Source organism: Panulirus ornatus, chromosome 3 (assembly GCF_036320965.1).
Source record: "Panulirus ornatus isolate Po-2019 chromosome 3, ASM3632096v1, whole genome shotgun sequence".
Taxonomy (NCBI): domain Eukaryota; kingdom Metazoa; phylum Arthropoda; class Malacostraca; order Decapoda; family Palinuridae; genus Panulirus; species Panulirus ornatus.
Window position 1 is genome coordinate 19,433,484 of NC_092226.1, and position 15,089 is coordinate 19,448,572.

The 15,089-nt window shown below is 38.4% G+C and overlaps 1 protein-coding gene and 1 long non-coding RNA gene across 2 annotated transcripts in view; both read left to right on the forward strand.

Moving 5' to 3' along the window:
• LOC139761137 (DNA damage-inducible transcript 4-like protein) overlaps window positions 1-8,699 on the forward strand; it is a 32,370-nt gene extending 23,671 nt beyond the window's left edge. Inside the window, exons 2-4 of the mRNA XM_071685083.1 lie at window positions 5,813-5,933; window positions 6,277-6,375; window positions 6,563-8,699. Coding sequence (XP_071541184.1) covers window positions 5,813-5,933; window positions 6,277-6,375; window positions 6,563-6,701 — 359 coding nt within the window. The 3' untranslated portion in view covers window positions 6,702-8,699. The remainder of the gene's footprint in view (window positions 1-5,812; window positions 5,934-6,276; window positions 6,376-6,562) is intronic.
• A 3,149-nt stretch (window positions 8,700-11,848) lies between these two features.
• On the forward strand, window positions 11,849-14,735 carry LOC139759760 (uncharacterized). The gene is made up of 3 exons (XR_011715140.1): window positions 11,849-11,989; window positions 13,845-13,945; window positions 14,239-14,735. It is a non-coding gene; the product is annotated as an uncharacterized lncRNA (long non-coding RNA).
• Window positions 14,736-15,089: the final 354 nt, after the last annotated feature.

Consider the following 15,089-nt stretch of genomic DNA (forward strand, 5'->3'; position numbering starts at 1 on the left):
TGTGTGTATATATATATATATATATATATATATATATATATATATATATATATATATATATATATACACTTTTGTTCGTGTGTATATATATATATATATATATATATATATATATATATATATATATATATATATATATATATTCCTTGTCGGTGTACGAATGTATTTGTGTTGTGTATTAATTGTTAGTGTGTCCTATGTGTGACGTTCCCCCCGCCCCTTTTCAGAATCGGGTGTACCTAACTGACCTTACCAGTGTATGTGTGTCGACTTTTTATCGTGGTAAATTTATGTGATATGAATTGATAGCTGATGTTACATATGAAGGACAGATAACGGGTTACCTGATGGTCCATGACGAGGTTATCTGTACACAGAATATTAAATCCTAGTAAGAAAAGGATAATAAATCATAAGGAATCTCTGTACACACCTCTCTAATCGGCAAAACAGCCGGACAAAAAGAAAGAAAATAGAAAAACTTTGTTATGGGGAGTATGTACTGCCATGGGAATTATATAGGATAGTGAGAACGTGAGAAGTTCCCGACCCCAGTAGAAATGGCTTCACTGGGAGTGGAGTTTCAGACGGAATATGATAGAAGTTACTTTATTTTCTGAGCAGTAACATATCCCAAATAAGAGTATGATTGTACTGGTAACATAACAATGGCACGGATCGGCTAGAGGGTGGATGTACCGTAGGGAGCAGACAGAAGCGGAAAAATCAAAAGGAAATAAGTATGGAAAGTAGAGACCTGTGCTATACCATGTAAAATGCTTTGAAAATATCGCGGGTTACTACTAAAATTTCAACTAAATCCCTGAGAGAGGAGTACTCGAGGCACGTCACGTATGAGAGGTCATCGGGTAGGTTGAGCTTTGTGAAGGTCGCATAGGTGCTCACGAGGATAAGAAAGGGATTTTTAAATTTTGCCTCAGAAAGTGAGGGAGAGTTAAGAAGAGTTTCCAAGATTATAGAGATCACAGAATTGAGAGCAATGGAGCGATTGTTGTCAAGAATCAGAACGGTCTCTTTTTCCGGATAGCCTAGCTGTACCAGGGCGTGCGGCACGCACCACGAGAACCCGAGGAGGTACTGTACCTGCGACATACGTAGCCTAGTGGAGTAACAAGGAATCATTACGTTGTGGTCAGAAAAAAGTACTGATTGTATGCGTAGTAACGTTATGAAGTACAGCATAACGTCCTCGTTATTTTGGCATTATTTATACCGATCTTACGACTTCAGACGAGGTATTTTTCATGAGCAAAACAAGATGTCAAACGGGGTAGAGGTAGGTGAGGGAAGCCAAGCGGCAGAGGTGTTCGCCTGTGCAGGAACGTGTGCAACAATAGTGCATGAGGAATAAATACGTGTTTACCGACTGTCATCCCAAATCTCCGACATTTGATACTGCATCCATTATAAACGTCAACAGTGACCATATTCTGGTCGAACGATGACTTGACTTACATAAATGTACGACGTAGGTCCACTGGTTGATAATCTAATCAGTTGAGATAAATACGACAAGACTTGTTTATGCGATATCACCAAACAGTAGTTTTTCCTCAACCCAACACACTGGTGAAGATATCGAGACGCATAATGTTCAGAAAAAATATATATATAAACTGCGCAGTTATGGTGACATTCCGAGACGACCGAGGCGTTTTGGTGCGTAGTTACTCTGTAACACTTCATCATCGGTACTTGATACATCGAGACGTCTTGGAAATCTCTTCCCATTCACGTAAAGTCTTCTCTCGTTGCCGTACATTTGTATCTATGGAAATAACACAATACTTGTTTCCTCTATTGTGGCAAGCATTAAACAGAAAGGGCGATTATGGATTCTATCGCCTTTTCATATGCACACGCGTGGGTGAAGACGTCTTTATATATATGTTTACAATGTTGAGAGACGGAGCATGGTGATTTTAAAAATCCCTCCCTGTAAGACACCAAGAGCACACTAATAGTAATCATCACTTAGCGACTATTGGAAACTCACTTGCAGACCGGTTTCTAAGGTGAGAATGAACACCTATCCGGGGGCAGCGTAATTCTGAAGTATTGCTGATCACATGGTACTATAATGTTGGTAATTCACAACTAAAATTCAACATGAAAATATATGGCCAGCTGCTTTCATATATATATATATATATATATATATATATATATATTGCTACCTCGCAAACGCGGGAGACAGCGACAAAGCAAAATAAATATAAATAATATATATATATATATATATATATATATATATATATATATATATATATATATATATATATATATATTGTCGACAATCGCATGCTTACCAAATGGCATCCTAGCTTCGTCTCTTCGATGTATATCAACTTACTGTTATATTTCTCTCTTGTGTTTCCCCTGATGATGTGATTAGTACATGAAAGTGCACTTGGGAACTTATTGTTTCATTTTCCCCATGGACTCAGGAATATCTTGATCACGCGCAAAATTGTGATCATTTTCGTGTTTCATTTTCCCCCGTGGAATATATAATTTTTTTCTCAATTTATCTAAGGAAGAAAAATATTGATAAAACTCTATCTGCTTGACCTGTGGAAACTGGAGCTCCTCAAGTGTCATCTTCAGTGTGGAGATAAGCTGTCCGCCGGCCCACTCCATCTGGCAACGTATTCTATGCCCTCATGTACACCTAAGTTAATGCTATGCATTAGGGCTGGTATATGTGAATGATTCTGTTTAGAAATAAAATGCTCCTTCAGTTTCAAAACAAATTCTCATGTGTTTTTGTACATAAATTAATGTTGTGATGGGCGACGGCGGAGGAACCCACACTGGCGCCATGTCATATGCTCGCGTCTCCTTGTCCTTGTTGCCAAGTCATGTGGCCTCCCCACTCTCAGGTGGTCTTGCTGCCTGTGTTCATTTTCATGAGGACGATACCTGTCTTGTCCTTTGCACACGCCATGCAGTGTTCTCATACAGAAGGTCAGGGATTTCGGAGAAACTATCCTTTGCACCATTCTAGTGCGGTACTCTGTACTCAGGGTGAACACCGGTCAGATCTAGTTCTGTTTGGTTACTTTCAGATCTGGTTCTGTCTGGTTACTTTCCTCTGTCCATCAGTGGGAACAAAGAATATATATTTCTTCTCACTGACAGTAGATACGTAATAAAAAAAAATAATCCAAATCTTTCGAGTAAAGTTGAGAACTGCGCCGTCTTTGTTCTTACAAAGCTGTCAAGAATGCATATGTTGCTACTGTTCAGTTTGTTTACCTCTGGTTTACTATGACCAGGTGAGATAGATTATGTTGTTGTGAAATATAAATCGTAATACAACATCCGTTTTCATTTTAGTTAGTGCCTAGACTTTTCCTTTTTTTTCTTTTTTTTTTTACGAAATTGCTGAAAATGAAGTTAATGCACCCTTTATAGACTCGAGAGATGGTATGAAACTTGTCAGTATTTTGGCTGTGTATTTGTTGTTGCTGAGACTTGGCTGAGCTGCCAATAGACGAGGCCGGCAGTGGGCTGGTTGCCAGTGCAACGCGGTGTCAACATTTAACTTGGTTAAACTAGGCTGGCGGTATTTTTTTTTTTTTTCATTTTGCGTCATTAATCTTTCCAGGGTACCGTAAAAATTCGTTTAATATGTCTGCCCGATGTTATAGAAAGCAAGAAAGATTTTGTAAAACTTCACACATAAATGCTTAAGAGCGCGTTTGGTAGTGGTATTTTAGTTTAGGGTGTAACTTTTAGCCGAAGCTATTAAGAATCCTTTAGCATTTATTTGTTTGCAGTGCTTCATGCCATGAATAGCTTTTACTAGTGTGATTAGTTCAGCTGGGCTGAGGAGCATCTTGTCTTCTCTGATTTTTTTTTTTTTTTATTTACCATTACCCTGTTTTTTAATACCATACTATGGTCTTGCGGAACATATTTATACGAAGAGCGGAACAATGCAGGGAATGTTGGGAATGTAACGCCAAATATGCTCATTTCTTTTTTCGAATGTCAAATGGATTTTGTGTACTCATGAAAGTCTTTAGTTATGTTGAAATGAAATCGTGTAGTACACTGACTTTATGTCTGAATATAATAGTAGTACAAGTGTACTTTCCTTTTCAGGTAACCTTAGGTTTCCTCCTTAGTTATGGCTCTAGTAAAATACATTATATTGTAAATGTAAAAACACTGAATTCTTCCTATGGCCCCACACTTTCCTCATGTTAGGTAATTGATCATTCCATTCATATATATATATATATATATATATATATATATATATATATATATATATATATATATATATATATATATTGGAAAGGATCACAATTTTGCGCGTGATCAAGATATTCCTATGAGTCCACGGGGAAAATGAAACACGAAAAGTTCCCAAGTGCACTTTCGTGTAAAAATCACATCATCAGGGGAGACGTCTCACAAGAGAGGAATATAACAGTCAGTTGATATACATCGAAGAGACGAAGCTAGGACGCCATATGGTAAACATGTTTACCAAATGGCGTCCTAGCTTCGTCTCTTCGATGTATATCAACTGACTGTTATATTCCTCTCTTGTGTCTCCCCTGATGATGTGATTTTTACACGAAAGTGCACTTGGGAACTTTTCGTATTTCATTTTCCCCGTGGACTCATAGGAATATATATATATATATATATATATATATATATATATATATATATATATATATATATATATATATATATATATTAGCATTGACAAGATGGATTCATTTGAAGCGAGTCCTTTGACAAGATTGTGCCTCTTCGTCAGTTAACGACAATATAGACCCGCCAAAAGTGACCGTTCATTCGCAATGTAACCTCTACAAGTTGATGGTGTCTAGTGTAACCTACACACACACTTACACACACACACACTTACACACACACACACACACACACACACACACATGATAATACTGTTCAAGAGATAGGGGTCCTCCCGAGAGTAAAACACCCTCCCCGCAAGTACAAATAGTTAACTTCAAATAGGTAATTACACACACAAACACCCACACTGCGTTGTGTGTGTATGTGTGTGTGTGTGTGGTTCACTGGTCATTCCATACACCCTGTTCACACTTCACTGTTGTTTTGTATATATAACTTTGGCAAAATTACCAGAAAATTGAAAACTTTTCCGGATTTGGAATGCTACAGAAGCCATATATATAACGCTAAAACCCCAGAATGCTTATATGGGGATTTTGCAGCTTCAAGGCTGCGGTTCAGTCAATGGCAAAGACAGATGAACTTGGTGATAAGTTCCTTGACATGATTGTACTCAATTGACGATTGACGAGGATACAACCAAGCCGAAGGTCGCTTTTCACTCGCTGAGACCAAATGCAGGCGGCGTTCTATAGCACCTGAGTATATATATATATATATATATATATATATATATATATATATATATATATATATATATATATATAAACAACTATACCCCGAGAATCGAACCCTGGACCCTATGTGAGGCAGCCATATATGCGCACAGGGTGTTAGTGGACTTAATCTGCTTGTGGTTACGTCGTAAGTGAAGTTACAATACGACAAGACAGTCATCGTCAGTTGACAGACGTGAGCTTTCTCTTTGGGGAACTTCCCGTTCCAAAGGAGTCTATCATTTCCCTCCTTTTGATTGTAGCGCAACCTCGGAGCTGCAGGAGCTCCAAAAATGGGTCCTGTGTGGTCAACAATAAATAATACTAATATAAGAATAAATGCACACAACTTATATTATTCAAATAGTGAGAATGATGTCTCTTTGGTGTTACAGAGGAGGTTGAGAGCCTGGAGGCGCAGCTGATTATGAGGAAGCTACAGAGTGTCCTGTACCGTGGGGTGGAGCGCTATCTGACCTGCGACGCTTTCATCGTGCCCCGAAATACACTACTCAGGTACTACATCCCTCCCTCCCTGGATGTTTTGTGTTTGTATGTGGTTCACTGGTCATTACATATTCCTTGTCCACACTTCACTGTTGTATTGTTGATATAACTCCTGCAAAATTACGAGAAATTGAAAACTTTTCTGAATTTTGAATGCTACAGAGCCACAACGATTTTCACAGCATGAAATGTAATTCAATATCCTTTTTTTTTTTTTTTTTTTTTACTATTAACTCGTATCCTAATGGTAAAATGTCAGCTTAGAATTGCTATAACGTGTACAAGTGAAGAAGGATTAGTGTTAGTTATCACAGCCACAGCCGAACGCTAAGATGTTACTTCGTTTTTACAGGGCGTCGCAGGACGTGCTCAGGTTGTGCACAGATCGGCCACATGGACTACGCAGCGCCTTGGTCGAACTTTTCCTTAGCGATGGCGACTCTTGCAAACGGTAAGATACTTCGGCGTTGGATACTAGGGTTTTGTTCGTCAGATATTTGAAAATTTTAGGTTTTTGTCTCTGATATTTTTCTTTAAATTCTAGGTTTGTGTTCCTCAGATATTTTCTGAAAATTCAGTATATTTAAATTTAACGTTACAGTGAATTACGTGTGTTCTGACGAAGACTCTTCTTCCAGGCTAGCCCAAGTGGTGGCAGATCCTCGCCAGGAAGTTAAGACTGTGATCAAGCTGACTTTGCACCAAGACGACACCTCAGACCCGGACACACTTCATCTTCGCTCTGGGTACACCATGGAGCGCCTCTGCCTGCCGTGATTACTCAAGCATAGAGGAGTGTAGTTTTACATGCCATGAAGCTTGTGGGATAGGGTTTAACATTCCTCACTCAGCACAACAGGACTGAGAAGACCAAAAACATTTCTTCACCTTAGTCTACCGCGAGAGTAGACATGGAGCTGAACCGTAGTCCTGATCCAAGGAAGTTGTGTCGCCAGTTGTCCAGACTAGCGGTAGCGTCCTGATCAGAAGTGAAAAGCATCGATATGTCTTCCACTGTACCGGCTGGGATTTCCATCTACATACACACGACTGCAGAGGTTCCGTAAGTGATCCAGGTTGAGCTACCTCAGGATGGCTGCGTCAGCCCTCACATGATGATAGCAGTCTGTGTGTGTGTGTGTGTGTGGTCATGTTTGGGCACAATGTGGTCCTGTCCCTTGGTTTTGTATGGTACCTTCTGGTGATGATGTAGTAGGTGATGGTGTTGTGAGGTGCCTCTTGGTGGCTTCATCACCTGTTTTAAGGTTGATGGTTTCAGGTACCTCTTAGTCATTTCATCAGCTGTTTCTCGGTTGTCCACAGTGGCACCTTTTGGTGGTTCTGTCAGCTGCCTAGTAGTGGATCCATCAGGTGGCTCTTGATGGATCCATCAGCTGAATCTTGGTGATCCTTACACCTAATTTTGTGGAGGCTCCTTTCTCTGTCTCTAGCTCAGACTTAACCAGTTTCCCTTGACGTTTCCTTTAAGTAGTTCTTTGAGGTTCCTTCAGGTTACTTCACATGTCTCAGTGTGGTTCTGTCAGCTTCCCCTTGCAGTTACCATTTGATACCTCTTGATTGCTCTTTTATCTTTCTCATTGTGCTCCCGTCCCTCGTAATGGTCCCCGTTCGCTTCCCCATGGTGTTCTCAGCAGGTTCACAAGACGATCAGATTGTATTGCTTATACAGAAACCGTAAGGATAAAATGAAGTCACAAACTGATCTATATATTTGGTACCCTTTGTTACTGAAGAAACATTGCTAGCTGTAGTACTAGCCTTGACGCCAGGTCTTCTCAATCAGTGTTTTGGTACGATATAGATGAGATGAATATATGCCAAAAAAAGTTCCTAGAGTACTGACTGTTTAGTTTTGTATAACTAATTTTATATTAACCACCCTTTAAAAATAAAGAAATCTTTTGTAGCATAACCAAACCCGTCATCTTTGGAATTAGCTAAAATGAGTGCTGTATAATGTTTAAGTTTATTGACTATTAATATTGCTTCTTCAAAATGAGAAACAGTGCATTTTTAGAAGATTGTGGTGTGTTGCATCATGCAGTGATAAATTGAATCTAGTGCGGTTGCATAATAGTGTACTTGATAGCCTAGTGTGGGTTTATGTGTGCACGTTATAATCGTCCACTGTGCCTTTACCATTCACGCTTCCGTCATTCTGCAGGTAATAATTATGATGTTTGGGGAAACAACCTTGACAAGAATATTTCCAGTGGAATATGTTCTTGGAACTGAAGAGGCTAAGTGAAACCACTGTTAACAAACCAAGTTTGAACTGAAGAGGCTAAATGAAGTGTTACTCAGCCTATTAATTTGCATTTATATTTTTTTCCCGTAAACGACCCTTTATATGTTAAAATGCATACTGTTGAATTACGAGAAGGTAATTTGTATGTTCATTGAGCGAACTGATGAGGTAATTAGCTCCCAGTGCAATGCAAAGGCAAGTGATTAGACTATCAATTACCTTTTAGACAAACGTAGGTGGCACAGATGTGTTGCCATTCTTCGTTCAGTGGTCTTCATAGATGTAAACATTGTACATAACCATAGTCATATCACATGTATCTTCATTTGTAAATAATTCATTATTGCATATTGTATTAAAAATAAAATAGGTTTTAATCTTGAATTAAAGCCTGTCATGTGATGTGATAAATTGCTCAGATCAATATGTATCATTATTGTCATCATGTAACATCATTGTATATAAATCAATTGCAGTGCGACTTGAATAATATTTTTATATATTTATACTTTGTTCTTATTACCCAAGGTTCCCATATTTATCATCAAAAACTAATTTCTGTATGCGTTTCCTGGTAATACAGATAAACAGAAAACAAACATGCTCAGTAGTACATACTTATGCATGATATATAAGTGAAATTCGCTGTAGTAAATACTTATGCATGATATAAACGTGGAATTCGAACGCCTTTATGGGCAAATGAATAAAAGCATTTCGAATCAAAAGTGAAAGAAAAAATGCAAAAGACTGGTCTTTGGTAAGTGTCAGGTTGACGAACAACGGGTTTTGCCAACCAGAGGAGTCTTTTCCCCGTAAGAACCAGCCGCCAGCATGTAGGTTATCTTAAATAACGTTCCACCTGCTGACGCACTGCCTAAAAATACGTAAGCCTTTTAACAAAAGGTGTTTTCGCTATGTTCTACGACACTTATAATGGGGAACGTTAACTCCCTCGATTAATTTGCGACAATGCTGCTCCAGCGACCCTGCTGTTGTCATAAAACTTTCCCAGCAGCTCAGGGCATACCAAACATGACAGATTTTCAATTTGTATACAGTTATCTAGGTGATCTTTGTTTATCTGAATGACAACACAATACATTTTACGGACCAAACTTGCATAATAATATATATATATATATATATATATATATATATATATATATATATATATATATGTATATATATATTTTTTTTTTCTTTTAAACTATTCGCCACTTCCCGCGTTAGCGAGGTAGCGTCTAGAACAGAGGACTGGGCCTCTTTTGGAATATCCACACCTGGCCCCCTCTGTTCCTTCTTTTGGAAAAAAAAAAAAAAAACAGGCTCCAGATACGGACCAAAGTTCACATGAAGGCCGGCTTTAATTACAGTGTAAAGACGATATTGGAAGAAAGAAAAGTATTTACGAATTTTGGAAGCGAAGAGTTGACTTAAAAGGTGCATTGGGAAAGATAGTTTTGAAAAAGACCAGTTCAGCTGAATTCTCCAAAGCATTGCAGTTTTACTACTCATGAACAATATACAACTGCTGTACAAATAGTTCTAGTTCAATGCGACTGCAAAGGTTCCATGTTTTAGTGACGGTGCACCTGTAACGACGGCCCTGTTTTAACGGTGATCCTTATGGTTTTAATGTAACAGCGATCCAGCTTACGTTACTCCTGATGTAACTAATTCTTATGCGGAAGTTATGCTGTCGTTACTGATGCTCCTGACATGGTGCTGTTGTCATTACAAAACTTCCTGTCTTCATGTTGCTCCTGATGTTACGATGCTTCATCATACTTCAGTGCTGGAGGGTATTTCGAAAACCTGTCAGATTCAGGGCGTGATCCCAGGCGGCAGTTTTACTAAGTAGCGTATTAACGAAAACACCTTTGCATTTTTTGAATTGCAAAATATGGATTGTTGGTTGATTCCACGTACTCCTGTTTTCCTTCACTCTTTGATACGTCTCTACTTATATCTAGTGCATCCTCTTCTTGACTTTCATCTCTGTTCCAGTTAAACTCAACATCTGTCAAGTATGACGTTATTCATAAACTGCTACGGGCTATGCTATGCCCTCGCTCTTTTTCTGAACGAAAAAGACAAGAGAGGAGTGAGTGGAACTGAAGTGATCATAAACGCAACTGATACCCAGCTCACGCAGCCATCTTAAATGGATCCGCGTCTAGCGTTGGAAAGTTTATTGTCTAAACATCACACATACGCTGTTGGCTGCGAACCGATGTTCTACGGCATATCAAAAGCCTGACGATACACAACCTTCTTCGGCGTCAGCTCAGGCCTCTGCTGTTGCGTGACCAGAGTCAAATATCCAACCAGCTTTTACACGTTACGACTGCTCTGAAAGATGCTTGCCATAAGATGTATCACATTGTTTCTAGAGAAAATCTTTTCTGCAGAAATTTGTGTCCCAAGTTTATTTGTTTAACCATATAGTTTAAGAAATTGCTAGTAACATCTGTGTCACAGCAGTGATCACTAAATATTTTACTTTTTTTAACTTTTTCGAAAATGAAGCTGATCAAAATCTTGCATGGGACTATAATGATCTAAAGTCGTCTGCCAAATCTTACAATTACGAGTGCTGAGTCGGACATACCTCACAGTTTTGAGTATATGGACATTATGCAAATAATTGCCAACGAAAAAGTACGTTTGGCATTGCTTTAAAACTAGTGCACATATCAACATTTGTTCTATGCTTAAGCTGTGATTTGTTCATGGAGATTTGGGTACATATATAGGTAAGGAGCCCCAGCCAATGTAATACGCCAAGTGCCGTCTCCAAATCGGCCCAAGCACAAGTCGGAAATCTATGGTATCTCGTCAGCATTCGGAATTCAAAAATTTGATAACAGGAGACGTGGGCCTCATCCATAATACTTAAAAGTGCTTGTACTAAAATATTACCACATGAATTAGTTAATAAATATCTCAAACACATTATACAATAACATCATAACCGATGCATTATAAAAACTGACAGTATCAGTGATCATGTTTCGCAAGTCTTCGTTAAGTGTTGGCAAGATATGGGGATAAGTAAAAAATTACATAAAGATGTATGGAATATGTTTGGAAATATCTATGAAGTTGCAGAATGCGGGGAAAAAGTAAAGCATGAGGAAATCACGCGTGAATGTAAAGTTTCCTTGTCCGATCGCAGTGTCAATGTATATAAAAAAAAATATACAATATAATTTATGAAATAACGTCGCCTTATTTGACTCTTCTACAACAGCATAAACATGCAAGGGTACAAAATGCCCTGACACTTGGTGATCACTACTAACGACTATATATTACAGCAACCAATAACTCTAGTTGATGAGGTTTGAATAAAAGATGGAGAACGCCTGGCAGCTGATCCTTGTGCACGTGATCAGTGCGGTGTACGACATGTAACCACTGTTGCCAACACTCGCTACCAATGAATCGTTCTGAAACCCACCGAAATTCATACGTTGGTTACAAATGTTTACCAAAGCTTTTAACACTAGGGAATAATTGGGTACCTACAACCGACTCGAACGATGTTGTGCAATGTAATTTCAGTGACTCATGAAGAGTCGTAGATGACAATCGAATTAAAAGGACAACCAGAGGCCCATCGTTTCTCACGTGCGCGATCAGGGATGATGGGTGGGGCGGGAGACGACTGGCAGCTCTTCTCCCGGTGACAGAAGAGTTGCCAGATTGGCAGAATTGTATGACGATTTTGTGTGGGGAAAATTACACAACAGCTGCTTCCTCAAAATTTTGACATTTCATCTGGAAGGAGGTAAGGGGGTTACGGACCAGAGATGGAGGGAGAGGGGGGTCACGCCACAAATGGAAGGGTATGTACTAATGATCATACAGACTTAAATTGAATGTTCAAGTATGTTGTGTACTGGGATTTAAAAGCAGCTGAACGCTGCACAAAAACTTGCGAAAGCTTTACTTCCTCATTCAGATATTAGCGCTCCGTAAATACATATATCCTGTCTACAGATTTGTTTTCATGGTAAGAAGTGTGGGGTGGATATTTTTCTATGCGTTTTACGTGTGTGTGTGTGTGTGTGTGTGTGTGTCAAGATTTGCAAGACTAAACTTGACACGGGCTGTTGTTAATGACATCCCATTCTCGGGTGTGCCATTACTGGCACAAGGTAGCGTGGAACCTGGGTCTACCCATAGTGTCGTGGACTCTCTTTGGTGAACATATGCGTTGTGTAAACAGTGACTGATGCTACTAAATCGGGTAAAATGTAAGAAGAACACGATCGGGATGTTCTTTCTATATATAAATATTCAATTTATAAAAGGATATCCTAATGGCGTTTTGAGGAACTTAACCCCTTCGCAAAATATGACGTTTTTCTTGTGAACAACATGGCATGGGCAAATCATCTCTGGTGAAAGGAAAATAGGTTATGACAACAAATAAAAAGGTAGTCAGAGCTTCTCTGGTGTTTGAAGACCTCAATCGCAAAGTATGAGTGGATAAAGGAAGAGAAAATGAGATGAAGAAAGTCCAACAGTTTCAAAGTTCGAGAGGAGGTTTCCAAACGGTCTGGTCTGGCGTGCCTGGTCTCCACACACAAACTATGGGAAATTGGCTATACACGAATCTTTGCCTTACTCTGAAATATTCATGACTTTCCCCTTGCTCATATAACATCTCATAGAGAGATATCAGCAGAAAAAACTGGATATCTTCCATTTTGGTTACCAAAAAAGTTCTACATTTAAATTCTTTGTTCCATATGGTTTTATGATTTTCTTGGTGAACATCTGCATATGCCTCCCTTAACGACTTAATTTACATGCAATGATGGGATTCCGCTGCGTCACTTTCATCAGAAATGATTAACCGTTATCAGACGACTAATTGTCATTAGTTTTCTTACCCCAGCTGGTTCGTTGGTTGGTTATTTGGGCTTTCGACAATCCAAAAGACCATACACGCTCTCAACACACATACAGTCCATGGCCAAGTACATGTATTGTACATTGGTAGTTGTCAATGAGCCAGATTACGTACTATGCTTGTTATTATCATTATCTATCGTATGTTTTTTCTAAATCTAACATATTATATTCTTGAACATAATGCTCGTGTGCCCTTGCTTGTCTACCGCAAAACACATCTAACATCCTAACAATCATCATACTCAAAACTTAACTCTGTATTTCCATTCATTGATCCTAATTGAGTCTCGCCACAGTAATATCATTACTCCTATTCTTTTCATATGTATGATAATCATACATCTCTCCATATATCATCATAAGGCTTTAAATGTTAACTGACGATTATATTACAAAAATAACCTCATCATCGGCGGACATTCTTGAAATGCATAGTTAACAGGATTATGTACTACTAAACTTTGGAAAAAATACACATCAAACTTTGTCGTGCTGATGTCTATGAGAAACATGATGTGCACCCGTCACTGCATTGTGGATAGGATCACTTTTGAGAATTTCAAATTTTCGAAATTGATCTTAAATAAATATTATACATATATGTTCTGTACATGTATACACTTTGTTATGAATTAAATTCACAAAACTCAACGGGACGTGACACTTCTGGGGGATACGAAAGCTGAAAAAAATTGACAAAAGATTCGATTGCGTTATTTCAGAGTGAGACGAGTTGGCAGTACTGGTGATACTGGCGCTTGCTGCCGTAGTAACACAGATCCTCTGAGCAACACTGTACACTTCCTTCAGGAAAAATCACCAGGTAAAGCAATTCGTTTGTAACATGTGTAGTAAAAACAAAAAACACTGCCAGTCTGTTAGGATGTTAGATATGATACAACTGGGTGAAGTAAAATATGAGAGTATTATCTTATGTAACGGTGTAATAAACATTCACTGCATCTTTTCACCATTGTCCTTTGATGCAAAGTCACATGAATCAGTTCTTCACTGTTCTCAGTATCGCTTGAACGACCAGTACATCTTAGCTTTCCGCAGCATAAAGCCAAATAAAAAAATATAGGCTACAGTTTTCCGTTTTGTTTTTCCTTCCAGCTGGGTGAAATAACGAGTCTCTTCGTTCCCTAGCACAATGGACACATGGAGCGCAGCATTTCTGGACTTTCTTAAGAAGAGTAACTACCAGGACGTGCAGATGAAGAGGATTAACGTTAAAAACATTTATAATCTCCTATTCCTGCCAGAATGTCGAAACAAGAATTTAGGTCAGGCACCCCTTATCGATTCTCTTATCCAGCATATGATAGAAAACGGTACTTTATCATGTGATGGAGATGAATTAAGGGTCACTCCCGAAGCTTAATGTAAATATTCCTCGAGTTCATTTTGAAATTTTCATGCACAACCCAGTAAATGTACCTGAGGGAACCGTTTCTTAACGTTATCTTTATGGTATTAGGAATTAACTTTGTATACTTAAATTCTATTCAACATTCCTGTGATGCCTACCCAGTTGTCTATTTTTTTTTTTTTTTTGCTGGCTTACAACCATACACATCCAAACTGTAAATCATTATTAAACATACCGAATATATGATTTGTTATTCCATTCATTATGAATAATATTACGGATACTGTAAGAAATAAAATTGCAAACAAAATCCCGAAATGTGGCGAAATTAGCAGAAATATACTAAAACAACGCTGTGCAATCCAACCAAACTGTGTTCCATGAAGCGGGAAGAACAACTGATAGGAAAGTAAAAGATTCGTAGCCATTCAAACAAAATGAAAATTTCTTCATAGTAAGATAGCGATAAGCGCTAAAAGCAGCATACTGGTGAAATCTCATAAGCTGTGAGGTCACCTAGTCGTTTATAAATTGTTTTGCATTTAAACCGAAATAATTGAAATATTCCAAAATAACAGAGTAAACAAACCAAGTT